Source organism: Wasmannia auropunctata, unplaced genomic scaffold (assembly GCF_000956235.1).
Source record: "Wasmannia auropunctata unplaced genomic scaffold, wasmannia.A_1.0 LD335787.1, whole genome shotgun sequence".
Taxonomy (NCBI): domain Eukaryota; kingdom Metazoa; phylum Arthropoda; class Insecta; order Hymenoptera; family Formicidae; genus Wasmannia; species Wasmannia auropunctata.
Genome location: NW_012027103.1, coordinates 33975 through 47420, shown reverse-complemented (window position 1 = coordinate 47420; position 13446 = coordinate 33975). Strand labels below are relative to the sequence as shown.

The following is a 13446-nucleotide window of genomic DNA, read 5'->3' as shown; positions in this document are numbered from 1 at the left end:
TATATATATATATATATTAATTAGAACAATTCGGTCAATTGACTTAAGCCCGTATCAGACTAAAGATTGAGATTGAAATTGGAATGAATTTGACCAATCAAAACAAAGTCCACTAAATTTGAGATTAGTTTTCTTTCTTCTAATTGATTAAATCCCAATTCAATCTCAATCTCAATCTTTAGTCTAATACGGGCCTTATATGCGATTGACCAATAATTCTCTTTTTGTTCGAAATCTCGGACCAATTTCTAGCATTATGGTCTATGGACAAGGCTTTATACAGGGTGGCTCAAAACAATTCTGTGTCCTTGAAGGCAGCATGCCGTTTGACCACGTTGCGATTGATCACAACCGCTCAGAAACCGGTGCCTGGAGTTTTTCCTCTGCCCAACCAATCAAAAAATTTCATATTAAATTGGTCAATTAACGACGTGAGCAATCGAGTCCCGCTTGTCCTTGAAAAGTTGATGTTCTGTTGTGAGACGACTTTTTCTTTTGCCAGATCTTTATTCTTATTGTTAAGAAGCTTAATTTTTTAAAGAAAATTGCGCGCGTTTATTACGAATCGGATATAAGAGATAGACAGAGGCGACGCATTTCATTTTCATTGCCACACCTTTCTTCTTCTTAAATTAATTTCTTCACTCTGTCCTTCTTCAAAGATCAATAATGTCTTGTTGAATGACGGCTGATTAGAAATATAATTGTTGAGAAAACAAATTAGTCAAAGTACACAATATGGCATCAACGACTATTGAAAAATATGGATGCAGTACTGTCATATCCATTAGCTGATGATCATCGTAGCAGACAGGTGTTCTCTGTAAACGCGCGCGTGTGGCGTGTGCCGGAGAAACACACCTGCCTACCTCTGCCTATACCTCTTGTACCCGATTTATAAATAAGCTATTTCCATTTATTATATTGAAAAATTAGGCTTCTTCCACACCGTTCATTTTTTTCGACTACAGAAGTCGTACATGTATGTATGTACATACATACCATACATGCGTTTGTATAATGAAAATTATAATAGGCTTCGGACAAAGTTTTGTGAAAGGAAAAATCGTCACGTCAGAAATATAGTTTTTCAAGGACGAAGTCACGGTTGTTTTGCGTCACCCTGTATATCAGGCTATATAGAACCATAGAACATTCGCGACGCAGACACAGTTTCCACTCTCTCCACAATCCATGCGCAGTGAAACCGAGATGTTTTCCTAACATGACGTGAATTGACAGTTGTTGATAAACTGAGGTCTGATAAACTGAGGGAGCGAGAGAGAGCGCGGAGATTTCGGTAATTCCACGATGAGTGATTATAAAATACCGATAATCGAGCCGACTATAGACTATGCAAAGGTGTCGATGAGATTCTTCTCTCACGTTTCTCGTGCATATGCAGGCGCCGTCGACTCAGCTCTACGACGCCCGTCAAAATGCTCCACATATATAATAATCGGTGCAGGGAGCAGGCCTGAAATGATTTGCATTCTAGGTACCGCCGATCAACCAAAAGCGCACGGTCTCCTTCATAAATCACTTTATCACTCACACCGTGACGTTTCTGAATAAATTCGTCCTGTCCTGCGAGGAGAGGTTGTTCGATTTCGAAAATAAATTGCAAAAGCTAGAGGCGTCGTTAGAAATATTAGAATCGCGGGTACGTGTACTCTTGTGGGCGTAAAAAAATTTTTGTAAAAAGAAAATCTTTACAATAAATCTATCTTTACAAAATATACTCATCTTTTTCACAAATGTTTTACTCTGCTTTTGCATATAGTTATCCTCTATACCTGGTTTAGAGCAAGAGCAACATAAAGAACCAAATAATGTTAATGAGAACAATACGAGTAAATTAGAGGAGATAGAGACATGTGAAGTGGACGAGCCTGACGATAGTGAGACAAAGCCCAAGGACGAAGAGAAGGAAGTTCAGTCAGCAGCTAAAGATCCTCGCTATGAAAAGTACTTCAAAATGTTGCACTTTGGTGTACCGAAACAGGCGGTCAAATTAAAAATGGAACAGGAAGGATTGGATGCATCTGTACTAGAGTAAGTCCAAATACATCTCTTCCTTCAAGTGTAGAAAGATATTACGATATTGATATACATATATGATTAATAACACATATTTACATTTGATATCAAATGGTAAGATTAACAGTTGCATTTATAAATATTAATCATAGAATTTTTAAATTAATTTCGTCATATCTTTTGTGAAAACTAATTATTGCTATCACCGTGCATGTATGAATTAAGTTTCAATCTGGCATGACAATTTATCGAAAATACTCTAGTCCCTCTTTTTTTTGTTAGCAATCCACAACAGGTAGTTTCTATACCACGATTGTCAGAAAACGATGAGAATCAAGGTGAATAAGTATTAAGGTAAATCATTTTTATGCGCTAATTATTTTAGGCATACTGGACATTTTTTGCATTACAAAACTCAAAATAAAGATATACAAATTCCTATAGATTTATTTATTTATTAAATACAGAATGCAGAATGTAAAGCATTGAGTGGGTAGATTAGAACTGAATCATTTGACCCTGAAAAGAAAAACAAATTTTAAGTCAAAATTGATGCACATGTCATTTTTATTCGGATATATTTCTAGATGTATATTTATATATTCACCTTTCTCTTCTTGTCACCTCCCAGTTCAAAGTGCTTGCATCTTTTCAACGGAATTTGTTTTCTGTACTTGCATTCCGTACATTCCATTCTTAGTACGATTTTCTTTGTCGTTTTTGCCTAAAATAATATAATAAGATGCATTAATCAATATTAAGTAGTTTAGGCTCTAAAGAATATAAATCGTAAGCACACAAATTATCAATAAGATTCTGATCTCATTCGTGTGTATATACAAAAAGTTTATCGAATAGACATCGCAACGAGTAAACGCAAAATATATTAATATAAAAATAAATCTATCAATATTGTTGATTATGAGCTTAATTATATTTTAATTTATATAATCAAAGAACATCATAAAGATTAATATATACATCTATAAATTTGCATGGAAGATACTACAGTTATATTTTTATTCATTTTGTTATATTCATTAAATAAATACAGTAAACTTAAGCAAATTCATCACACGCTCACCTTTTTTCTGAAGATAGGCTTGGTTTGACCACCGAACCCTTGCTGTTTGCGGTCGTAACGCCTTCTGCCCTGCGAGGCATGCCTCTCCTTACTCTTCTTATACTGCGTCACCTTGTGGGTCTTGTGTACCTTGCATTTTTTGCAAAAAGTACGCCTCTGCTTCGGCACGTTAACCTATAAAGGACAGAACCGTGTAGAATTCCAACGTACATCGCAACATAATTTTGCAGAACGATGAAGGAATCGATCTTCGAGACACATCTGGTTTCTAATCCACGTAAATAATCTACGAAACTCCGAGTAAACGTACGCGTCGTCGCGTCGCATCGATTCAAAACATTTCGTTGCTCGTTACGTTTAAGCAGGTTATGTCTTCCCCCACGTCGAATCTTACCGCACCGTGGTAGTAATAAATATTTACACTAAATTCCGCCGAACAGAATTAGAATGCAAACGCGAATTTCACGAAGCGCTCCGCGACAACGATTCCCGGATTATTTACGGATAAAAGATACCACTCGTGAAGATCATGTAATCACCTACCATCTTGACGTATCGAGAGAAAAGAGAGACGACCGACGTAACGCGACCGGAAGTCGAGGCGCCTCGGTAGAAACTGCGCTCTGCGCGCGCGCGCGGTGTGTGGCTGTGTGTGTAGCGCGTCTGCCGCGCATGCGCTCTTCCCTCGTTGCGTTGCAATAAATTCAGAAACCTTGAGTATATTTTTTGCGCTTCATACGCATAATTATTAATATAACCAGCAATGTTGCATTTTACGAATCCCGATCGCGTGTTTATGGGCTGCGCGGGAGGAAAATTGCGCTTGCGGTTTTACGCGATGCACAGGTCGGTAAGACGCGGTCCCTCGACGCGAGAAACCGCTATCTCGGATTTACGCCATTAACACACAACTGGCATCAAAATTGGTATATAAAACATTCAATCAATAAGTGCGATCTTATATTAAGCTTACCCTTCATTATTCGCGTTACACCGGACACAAATAAAACGCGCGACTTCGCGCGCGGTGGATTTCAGTCTAACGATCTTGGCTTATATCTCCACCTAACAATCTTATATATATGCGTTGAACGAGTAACGCGCGTGTATGCACAATTGGTCGACACGCAGTGACTATACGTGTACACACATGCACTAAATAATAAATATGTATATATAGTATATATATATATGTATGTGTGTTTTGTGTATACGTGATATGGTATATGTATTATACACATACACACAAATATACAAATATATATATACACATATATGTTTTTTAAAAGGAAAGAAATCGGGATGTGTTATTTTGCTTTGATTAAATTTCTGCTGACGCATACCAATGAAAAGTGGTTATTAATAGTAAACTGAAAGATAATAATCCTTTTGCTTAATTAGGGTATAATTACGACAAACGAGCATCGGATCGTGGTGCTATCAAAAGACCGCGACGAGCGTTTCGCAAAAGTTCATAAAAGTTCATACGTTCCGATTTCGCGTCGGGGGTGCAAAATCTGCGTGATTCGGCGTCGTTCCTCTTCTATCTATAGATTAATCCGCGCCGCACCGCACGTGCAAGCACGCGCTGTCGTCGCGAAGAGCGAGGCACGCGCGAACGACGTGGAAATTCGCCGCGAGTCGCGAACCGGACCGTCGCGCGGTCCCGCTCCTCCCCCCTCCCCCCCCCGCGTTTGTCATTCCGCGACGGTCGTCCGCTCCGGGACGGGATATCCCGTCCGTCGATTTTTCGCGAATGCGAGGTTCGCCCGGCCCCCGAGAGTGAAACCTGCACGTAAGAAAAGGATTCGCGGTGCAGCGCCAAGGCTTATTTGAATCGAGCGACGTAGCCTCGAACCGGACGTCACGCTCGGGCCACGAACTCTCGAACCCCTCGTCCTCCGCGAGTTTTAATTTTATTTATACCCGGGGCGGGCGCGTTACGCGCGCAAGCCCTTCGGGATGTCGCGGGACGTCGTGGGCCGCCGTGAAATCGCGACCCGGCCGCCACGGCGGCGAGATACGGGCGATCGCGCGATCGGCCAATCAGGGATTTATATCGGGCCTTTCAAAGCCGCGCCATCTTCATTTTTGAACAAAGCCCAGGTTGGACGTGCTTAGAGGCGAGCGGGCGCGCCGGGATCTCTGGGTAGTAGTCCGCTTTGCGCTATTCGCGCCACAGTCGTCTCGGCATACACTCCACACACTCCTGACTGGTTCGGCCTCTCCTCCAGCCGCTCGCCACCCCTCCCCTCCCGCTCTTCACCGTCATCCATACCGTGCGCTCTCTTGCCCCCCCCCACCTCACTCCACCATCACTCTGTTGGTTCGCCCTCTCTCCCTCGCAGCCCCTCGGGTCTTCGTCGCCTGACGACGCTGCTCTCTCGGGCATTTCGGCGGAAACCGACGTCGTGTGAGGACACGTATTCGTAGTCTCGTTGCGCGTACACGCCGTCGTCGTCGTCGTCGTCGCTGCCGCCGTCGTCGGAGCCGCCGCAGCCGCCGCCGCCGCCGCCGCCGCCGTTGCCGCCGCCGCCGCCGCCGCCACCACCGCCGCCGCTGCCGCCGCCGCCAACGCCGCCGCCGCTCTTTCGTACTTCACCGGAGTTCAGTTCGAGTCGCGAAGTCGAGCTATTTGGATTATCGACGCGCACGCCGTCTCTTCGATTCAACCAGCCATGAGCACCAAGGAAAATAACGAGGTCGCCGTCGAGAAGGTGACGGAGAACGACAAGGCATCAGCGGACGCGAAATGCGACATCAAGGGGATCAAGAGGCCAGCCGAGGTGAGTATTGTGTTTTTTTTTCTTTTTTTCCCTTACCGCCGTTACAAATATATACTCTACTCCGATTAATATACGCGACCAATAACTTCGGTCGCACGGCACGCGGCTCGGGACGACGTTTGTCCCGTGACGTTCGTCGCGGCGACGGGGGACAGGACAGGCGTTCGTTGGCGTTCGTCGTCGCGACACCCGGTTGGAGGAGTGAATAACGAGGATGAATAATAACGCGATGCGCGCCACGCCGTCGCTCCGGATCCGTCGCGGGGGGACGGACATTCGTGAGATCGCGCATGGACGCGCTCCGAGATTGACCGCCGCCACCGCTGCCGTCGCCGTCGCGGCGGCCCGTGACCGAGAGAGGCCGATACGGATTTTCCCGCCCGCACGGCGTCTTCTACGCATCGCGCCGTGGACCGCGCCGTGGACCGCGCCGTGTGATCGCGCGTAAGCGTGGCAAAACGTGCTCCCATGTAGCCCGCGCCGCCGAGCGACGACACGGCGTAGCGAGGTGAACGCCGCGCCGGCCGGCGTTTTCTACCCGCCGCGACTCCATATTTCCGTGCGAGCGACCCCGAGCGTAGTCGAGCACGCTCGATCGGACGCGCGCGGCTCCGCACAGGGCACACACGTCTCTCTCTCAAACGACGGCGCGACGTAGTGCTTTTTCATCGCGAGAAGCGTATAGAGGCGCGCGAGGGACGCCATTGTGTATTTGTGGGATCACCGCAAACGCGACGAGTCTCTCTCCGTCTCTTTCTCTCTCCCTCTCTCTTTCTTTCTCTTTTTCCGTCGCTCCGCTACGCTCTCGTTCGCTTGTTCTCGCCCGATGGCTGACGATGATGATAATGACGACTGCGATGACGACTCCTATCGGAATAAGCTATAATTACCCGCGCGTTTCGCGTTTTCGAAGCTGAAATTCGAGGCAACGCTGTGGAAACCTACGCGTTCGCGCGCGCGTGGAAAAGGAAGAGACGGAGAGTCACGGAGGTGGAAGGAGAGAGCGTTATTTAGCGTTTGGAGAAACGGAGCGCGAGGTAGATAGGAGAGGAAGAAGTGAGAAAGAGAGGGGGAACGATCAGAGAGAAACGGAGAGAATCTCTCTCTACGGCGCCATGTGCTCGTTTTCTCGTACGTGTGTTTCTCTCTCTCTCTCTCTCTATCTCTCTTTCTTTCCCATCCGGCGAGAATTCGTCTCCTCGCGGCTTTTCGTCTCTCCGTGCGCCCTCTATCTACGTACGCACACACGCCGCCGCCGCCGCCGCCGCTTTTGCCATCATGCCGCCTCGTGCTCGGCGTGCCTCGCCGACCGGGCGCCATTTTTACATGGCAGTGTCAGGCGTCGCGCGATCCGGAAAAGCGGAACGTCCCGCGCATTTTTCCGATCGCCGTGCCGGCACCATTGCCGTCCGCACTACCATCGTCACCCGCCGCGCCGTGTCGGTTTCCATCATGGCGGCCGAAACCAAGCCCGCGTTCATCACTCGTCCTCTGTCTTTCTCTCTCTCTCTCTCTCTCTCTCTCTCTCTCTCTCTCTCTCTGTCACGCTCCCACGCGCGTACGCGTCCTCTTTCTACCGTAATTGATCGATAATTCGCTATAAGAGGGTTAATCGTGCACGAGACGGTCGATCGATAGACGACCGACGCGTACATCTACTCCAGGTCGACACGTTGCCCTGAAATTGTTTACCGATCCGCGCGCATAAATGCCGCGACCGAAGGCTTCCTTTTTCTCTCGCTCCGTTTGTACGGAGTATATCTCTTCCCCTTCTCCCTCTCTCCTTCCTTCCTACGGTCTATCGTTATCTCGCTCCCACTGCCTCTCGCTCGCTCCATTCTCTCTCTCTCTCTCTCTCTCTCTCTCTCTCGGCACTACCGACGTACATACATACGGCGGTGCGGCGCGGCGTGGTGGCGGCGGCGGCGGCTCGCTCTGTCCTTCTCTTTCTATCTTTTCGCCGAAGGTACCCCACTTGCGCAGCTAGCGGCAACGCCGTGCATTATATACCCGGTGTGCTCTCCTACCTCCCTGTTCTTTTCGCGGCTGTGTGGCGGTCGCGCGCGGTAGCGCGCGTCACTACGAACCTTCGAGAAAACATCGTTGCCGCGATTTTTCATCTTAAATCGCGGGGCACACCGCCGCCCGTCGCGTCCTCGTCGTCGTCGTCGTCGTCGTCGTCGGCGTCGTCGTCGGCCGCGTCGCGGACGCGATAGGCCGTATTTTTAGCCGATAATTTACCATGCGATTGCGTCTCCTCGCGCGTAAGGCGAAACGTAACGAGCGCAAGAATGAACGGATGAATGTCGGGCCGGACGGCGGAAATCCCGTGGTGCCGTAAGATTCTTCCTCTGCCGCTCTGCCGATCATCACGTGGAAAGGTCGGAGCGCCGCTCTCACACGCAGGTCGACGCGTCCTTATTACGTCGGCAACTCCTTCGGAGTATCTATTAGTTTGCTAGATCGCACGCGCGCGCAAATGACTGAGGGGAGGACAGCGGAAAGACGCTGGAAAAGTCGGACGATTTTTTAAGCGTTCCTCTCTTCAGAATATATATACACACATATATATATATACATACACCCGTTTGTACACACGCGCGCGCGCGCATGTATGACGCATATAACTATGCACGAAAAAATACATATATATGTGTATATATATATATATATATATATGAGATTAGTATCGCTCCGGAACCGGTGAGCGGGAAAAGGCGGGAAGCTCGTGGTCGAGGGAGAAGAGTTGAATGGGGAATCGCGTTCGTACGCCGTGAGTACGTTCGAGAAAGGGACGCTCCGCTCTTTCGGCTTTCCAGAATTACTGAAATCATTCTCTCTCTTTCTTCCCTTTCTCTGTCTTTCTGCTTCTCCCTCTCCTTCTCCTCCTTCCCTTGAGGAATATCGATACGACGTGACCGTAGTCCGACGATCGAACGCGTGGCGTTTCCCTCTATTGAGAGAAGGCGGGAAAAGGCGTCGCGTCGATCGGATAACGCAGTTATGGATCGATGTTCCGCCAGCCAGAAATAACTTATTGCATTTAATGGTTATCGTCGCGTCTCCCTCTCTCTCTCTCTTTCTCTCGTGGCGCGCTCAATTTTTCGCGCGCATACCTTTTTTTTATCACTTAATTATCTTAATTACCGACTATACGCGTTTCGAATGCGCGCCCACGTTGCCGATTGACCGTCCCCTTCGTTGCTCCACCGATTTTCTCGCACGTCTTCGTCGGGGACTGGATAAGATTGTCGCGATAAGAAGAAACTCGACGTTGGTGATTCCGAGAAAAGCCTTATACTTCTATAACGTTTAGCGTACGCATTCGCGTAGACTCTATCGCGCCGATCCTCACTGAGATAATCTACCGATGCGATTCGACAATCGTCACGTGTTATAATTACGTAACGGGTATTCATCGCACCGATCGTTCGGCTCGAAGAAATTACACGAGGACGCGCAAATCTAATGCGATGGGTTATGAGCGTTGGGTTATCTGCGAGACCTCGTGATTGGGAACGGATAGATAGGTATAATCGCGCGCGCGCGGGGGATAACAAACGGCAACGGCGGCGTCGAGCGGCCGACGCGGCGTGAAAACGTGCCGCTGTCATTCACGTCGAGAGACGTATCGTACTCGCTCGCGGAGTTGACGAATGGGAGTAGCGGCGGCGGCTCGCCGAGCCGCCGCCGGCGAGTTCGAAGTAACGCGCGCGTCAGCTCTTCGATCGGATTACCATTGTTTGTAGACGCGCCGCCGGTAACCGATCCCTCATTAGCATTTTTATCGCAACAAGTCGAGACTCCATCTACGGTGATACAATTATTTCCTGGTAGAGTTAAAGAGAGAGAAAGAATGAGGGAGGAGGGGGGAAAAGGGAAAGAGCGTCACAACATCGATTGAGCGTCAAGTGCCTCGATCTTGCTCCGACATTTGCCGCCATTGGAGAATCGGCGGCGCAGGTTTACTTCCGGTATTATTGTCACTCGATCGCCGCGATCGATCTCGCGCGCTTATACGACGCGATAGCGCGAAGCGGGGCGTCCCCGCGCGCGATAATTCTTCGTTCGACGCCACGTGATATCCCGTCTCATGGAATGTCCCGGCTCTCTTCTTTAGTTTAGATTTATACTCTTATTCGAAGGCTTCGCGTTGCACGACACTTGGCACGCTCTGCTTCGGTATCTTCCTCCCTTATCTTCCCCTCCGGTTAACTCCGTCTCGCTCGCTCGCTCGCTCGCCTCGCTCGCTCGCGAATTGCACGCAGCGCGAAGCGGTATCCCCGCCATGGCGCGCTCGGCGGCTCCGTCATCTGCCAATCACCGCGGTCTTCCCACCGCGCGTCGCCGGCCCGCCCGTTTCCGATTGGCCGGCGTGGTAACGCGCGCGCATCCGAAGCCGCTTTCTCATACCCGCCGATACACACGGCGCGTGTATGCTATTACGCCAGCCGGCAGCCGCCGCCGCTGCCACCACCACCACCGCCGCCGCCACCTTCACCTATACTACCGCACTACCACTACCACCACCACCACTACTACTACTACTATCACCGTCACCGCTACTACCACAGCCACAACCACCGCCGTCGTCACCGTCAACTGCTACTACCACCACCACGATCGGTCAGCAACGCCGTATGGTCACGGAGTCCGGTGTTACCGACGCGGCTCTCGGCAGTCGTGCAAAACCGGAGCAACGTCAGAATATGCCGAATGTCGGAAACCGTTGTGAGCGTCACTGCTCCGACACTTTCCGACATCGGAGCGGATATACGTGCTCCGCTATTCGGTGCCGCTGTTAACTTCCTCGCAGCGATCTCGAGCGTTGTCGCGATAAATCGCGATGCCAAATGATAATATCGGGTGACTTCTCAGGAGGGGGGGAGGGGATTCTCGTTGCCGGCATGTTTTCGAGTTGCCCTCGGAGCGAACTCCGCTCTCGCTGCCTGCCGTCGTTCCCCCCCTTCTCCTCCCTCGAAATCGATAAACTATGATGCTTATTGCGTTATGGCCGTTACGGGCCATCGGGACTGGATCAAGGGCATGGTTCTACAACTCTTGGAGGGCGGGGGGGGGGCAGGAAGGGAGAGAGGGAAATTAACGTTGCGCGCGTGTGTAGGCGCTTACGGAGTTTGCATTCCCCTTTTACCTATTTTATGTAAAGTACGATTAACTAGTCTCTCTTTTTCCTTCTCTCTCTCTCTCTCTCTCTCTCTCTCTCTCATGCGCGCGCACATATACACATATACTTTTAGCACGCGCCGCTTTGAAGTACGCGGGGGCGAAGTCGCAGGACAGCTCCGCGCGCCAAGCTAAACATTTATCGGCAAAGTGGTGATACTCTCTCTACTACCTGTTCTTCGTGTTTTCGGCGCTGCCGGATCGCTCGGTATAGACGCGATTCCCTCCGCCATTTCCCTTTTCCTGTCCTACCGTATTTTAGCGAGTAGGGAAAGCCCCCCACCACCTCCCTTTTCGCGCCACCGTACTTCTTGGCGGGAAGGGACTATGTTCTCCTCGCCGGCCGGTACGCTTTCCCTCTGTTCTTTTCGTTTCTTTCGCTATCGCCGCCGGCGCCGAATTTTCCTTCCTTTCTATTTGATACACTAACGACGAGATATGTCTCTTTCTACACACGCAGAATACGACACGATATCGAATATAAATCTATGTTCTACATGCAATCAAGACGCGCGTAATCGGTAATAATTCCCTCGCTTATTTAACCGCTACTTGTTTCGTAAATTCACAGAATTTATGTTAAATAAGTCGTTTTTTTTTGGGTGTTACAGGAGAAGAATGAGGAAACGAAGAAACAGAAAAAGGAGGAGAATGGAGATGGTGAGGTAGAAGAAGAAGAGATTGAAGAAGAAATCGAAGAAGAAGAGGAAGTAGACGGTGACGGAGAGGAAGATGACGATGACGATGATATACCAGAAGGCGAAGAAGATTTAGAAGAAGGAGAAGGTAAACGAGGATTTGTCCAACTTGTGATATCTCTGTGCATGGATCTTTAAACGAGAATGTACGCTCACGCTGAAATGTTTTTATTGTTACGTTATTGTAGATGAGGAGGATGATGATGCGGAAGGTGAGGTAGAAGGTGAGGTGGAAGACGACGAAGACGACGCATAATGAAAAAAGGGAAAACATTATGCAATTAAGAAGGGAGGCGTTAGGCACGTGACGACATCATGGTCGACTTTCGGCAAACTCAGCAAACTTACTCTCATATTGAGTGGTTGGTAACAATGTTGATATCCATCGTGCCCAATCCGTGTTATTGGATCCTCTCTATCTTCCGACCTACAAGTAAAAATTACCACCTCACCGGAATTGTGGTGGGCTGACGCATTAGACGCAAACGCAAATTCTGTATTTGTCTTGGCTCCTCGCAATTCTGGTCGTCTAGCCGTCACCAAATGCTATTAGGTAGTTTGAATGACAACTGTATATTCGTCCTGGAGGATTTCAATGAGTTGATATCTTACTTGCTATAATCTAGATTCTTATTTCGATCGATCGTTTATTCGTTTATGCGTGCACAATTCCCAAGACGAATCTATCGTTTTATCCGAACCACCTACTAACTGGTATTTGCCGTCATCTGGCTTTCTTCTGGGACAATTTTATAAAAAAAAAACTTATTTAAGATAAAAAAAAACTTATATTTAAATAGTGTAAAATGGATATTTGAAGGTGATGATTTTTTTACATTTAAAAATCAAATTTACGTTTGTAGTTCGAATGTCTCTCACCTTGTACGTGTGATATATTGAGTTCTTCTTCTCAAATCGAAATGTGTAATTGCAGTGTCTTCACAGGAGCGCGAGGCTATAATATTATCGAGCAGAATTGAGCGATTCATACGTAAACATATATACGGCAAAGAAAATAAAGTAAATAGGCATGAATGGACATCTCTCGGCATTCAATGTGTTAACTAAAAATATGAGGAAATCTTAAAAAATAGACGTTAACGCCGCTTCGTGCTCCTGTTTGGTATAGAAACAGGAATTAAGATAAATGCAACGCTCGCGTCAAGTAGTATGGATGAATAATATGTGACTTTAATATTGCATAATAATTATACATAGTATGTATAAAGTTATGGGATAAGAAACATTTTATTATTAACGATAATTATGTAAACGTAATATAATGCGGAGAGGTTGTTACACTTTAAGCTTGGGCATAGATAAGGGAGAGCATCGAACAGTCAACTTGTAAAGTGTAAGGGCCCCATCACCCTTCTCTTTTCATTTCAACCAACTATATCATTTTTGTAGACGATAAGACGTTCAATTATACACATAGATAAATCTATACATATATATATATATATATATAAATATAAATATATATATATATATACCTATATATATATATATATATATATTTATAAGTTTCCAGAACTGCCGTATGACGCGAAATTACGAAAGGAAAAAAAATTCGACATATTTTAACAATTATGTTATGAGTACTCTCCCTATTTTCGAATGTTCTCATTTGAGTGTAATTCGAGCGTTTCAG

General features: G+C 47.5%; 3 protein-coding genes across 3 annotated transcripts; 2 read left to right on the top strand and 1 right to left on the bottom strand.

Moving 5' to 3' along the window:
• Positions 1–1159: 1159 nt before the first annotated feature.
• LOC105456058 (WASH complex subunit CCDC53) lies at positions 1160–2481 on the top strand. The gene is made up of 4 exons (XM_011699833.1): positions 1160–1362; positions 1499–1663; positions 1784–2055; positions 2323–2481. The coding sequence occupies exons 1-4, from the start codon at positions 1312–1314 to the stop codon at positions 2384–2386; spliced, it is 552 nt and encodes a 183-aa protein (XP_011698135.1). The 5' UTR covers positions 1160–1311; the 3' UTR covers positions 2387–2481.
• LOC105456059 (60S ribosomal protein L44) lies at positions 2476–3775 on the bottom strand. The gene is made up of 4 exons (XM_011699834.1): positions 3668–3775; positions 3125–3298; positions 2648–2764; positions 2476–2559 (listed from the first exon to the last, which is right to left on the bottom strand). Exons 1-4 carry the CDS (start codon positions 3668–3670, stop codon positions 2539–2541), a joined length of 315 nt encoding a protein of 104 aa, XP_011698136.1. The 5' UTR covers positions 3671–3775; the 3' UTR covers positions 2476–2538.
• Positions 3776–5705: 1930 nt separating this feature from the next.
• On the top strand, positions 5706–12863 carry LOC105456057 (glutamic acid-rich protein). The gene is made up of 3 exons (XM_011699832.1): positions 5706–5910; positions 11706–11880; positions 11981–12863. Exons 1-3 carry the CDS (start codon positions 5803–5805, stop codon positions 12046–12048), a joined length of 351 nt encoding a protein of 116 aa, XP_011698134.1. The 5' UTR covers positions 5706–5802; the 3' UTR covers positions 12049–12863.
• The last annotated feature ends 583 nt before the right edge of the window (positions 12864–13446 follow it).

Bases quoted from the DNA above. Each gene is read 5' to 3' on its own strand.
- LOC105456059 (XM_011699834.1), bottom strand. The intron at 2,765-3,124 runs GTGAGCGTGTGA...ATATTATTTTAG, and splicing joins AGCCTATCTTCAGAAAAAAG to GCAAAAACGACAAAGAAAAT. The intron at 2,560-2,647 runs GTGAATATATAA...TTTTCTTTTCAG, and splicing joins GAGGTGACAAGAAGAGAAAG to GGTCAAATGATTCAGTTCTA.
- LOC105456057 (XM_011699832.1), top strand. From the start codon at position 5,803: ATGAGCACCAAGGAAAATAACGAGGTCGCCGTCGAGAAGGTGACGGAG. The intron at 5,911-11,705 runs GTGAGTATTGTG...TGGGTGTTACAG, and splicing joins GGATCAAGAGGCCAGCCGAG to GAGAAGAATGAGGAAACGAA. The intron at 11,881-11,980 runs GTAAACGAGGAT...ACGTTATTGTAG, and splicing joins AGATTTAGAAGAAGGAGAAG to ATGAGGAGGATGATGATGCG.
- LOC105456058 (XM_011699833.1), top strand. From the start codon at position 1,312: ATGAGTGATTATAAAATACCGATAATCGAGCCGACTATAGACTATGCA. The intron at 1,363-1,498 runs GTGTCGATGAGA...TTTGCATTCTAG, and splicing joins CGACTATAGACTATGCAAAG to GTACCGCCGATCAACCAAAA. The intron at 2,056-2,322 runs GTAAGTCCAAAT...TTTTTTTGTTAG, and splicing joins TTGGATGCATCTGTACTAGA to CAATCCACAACAGGTAGTTT.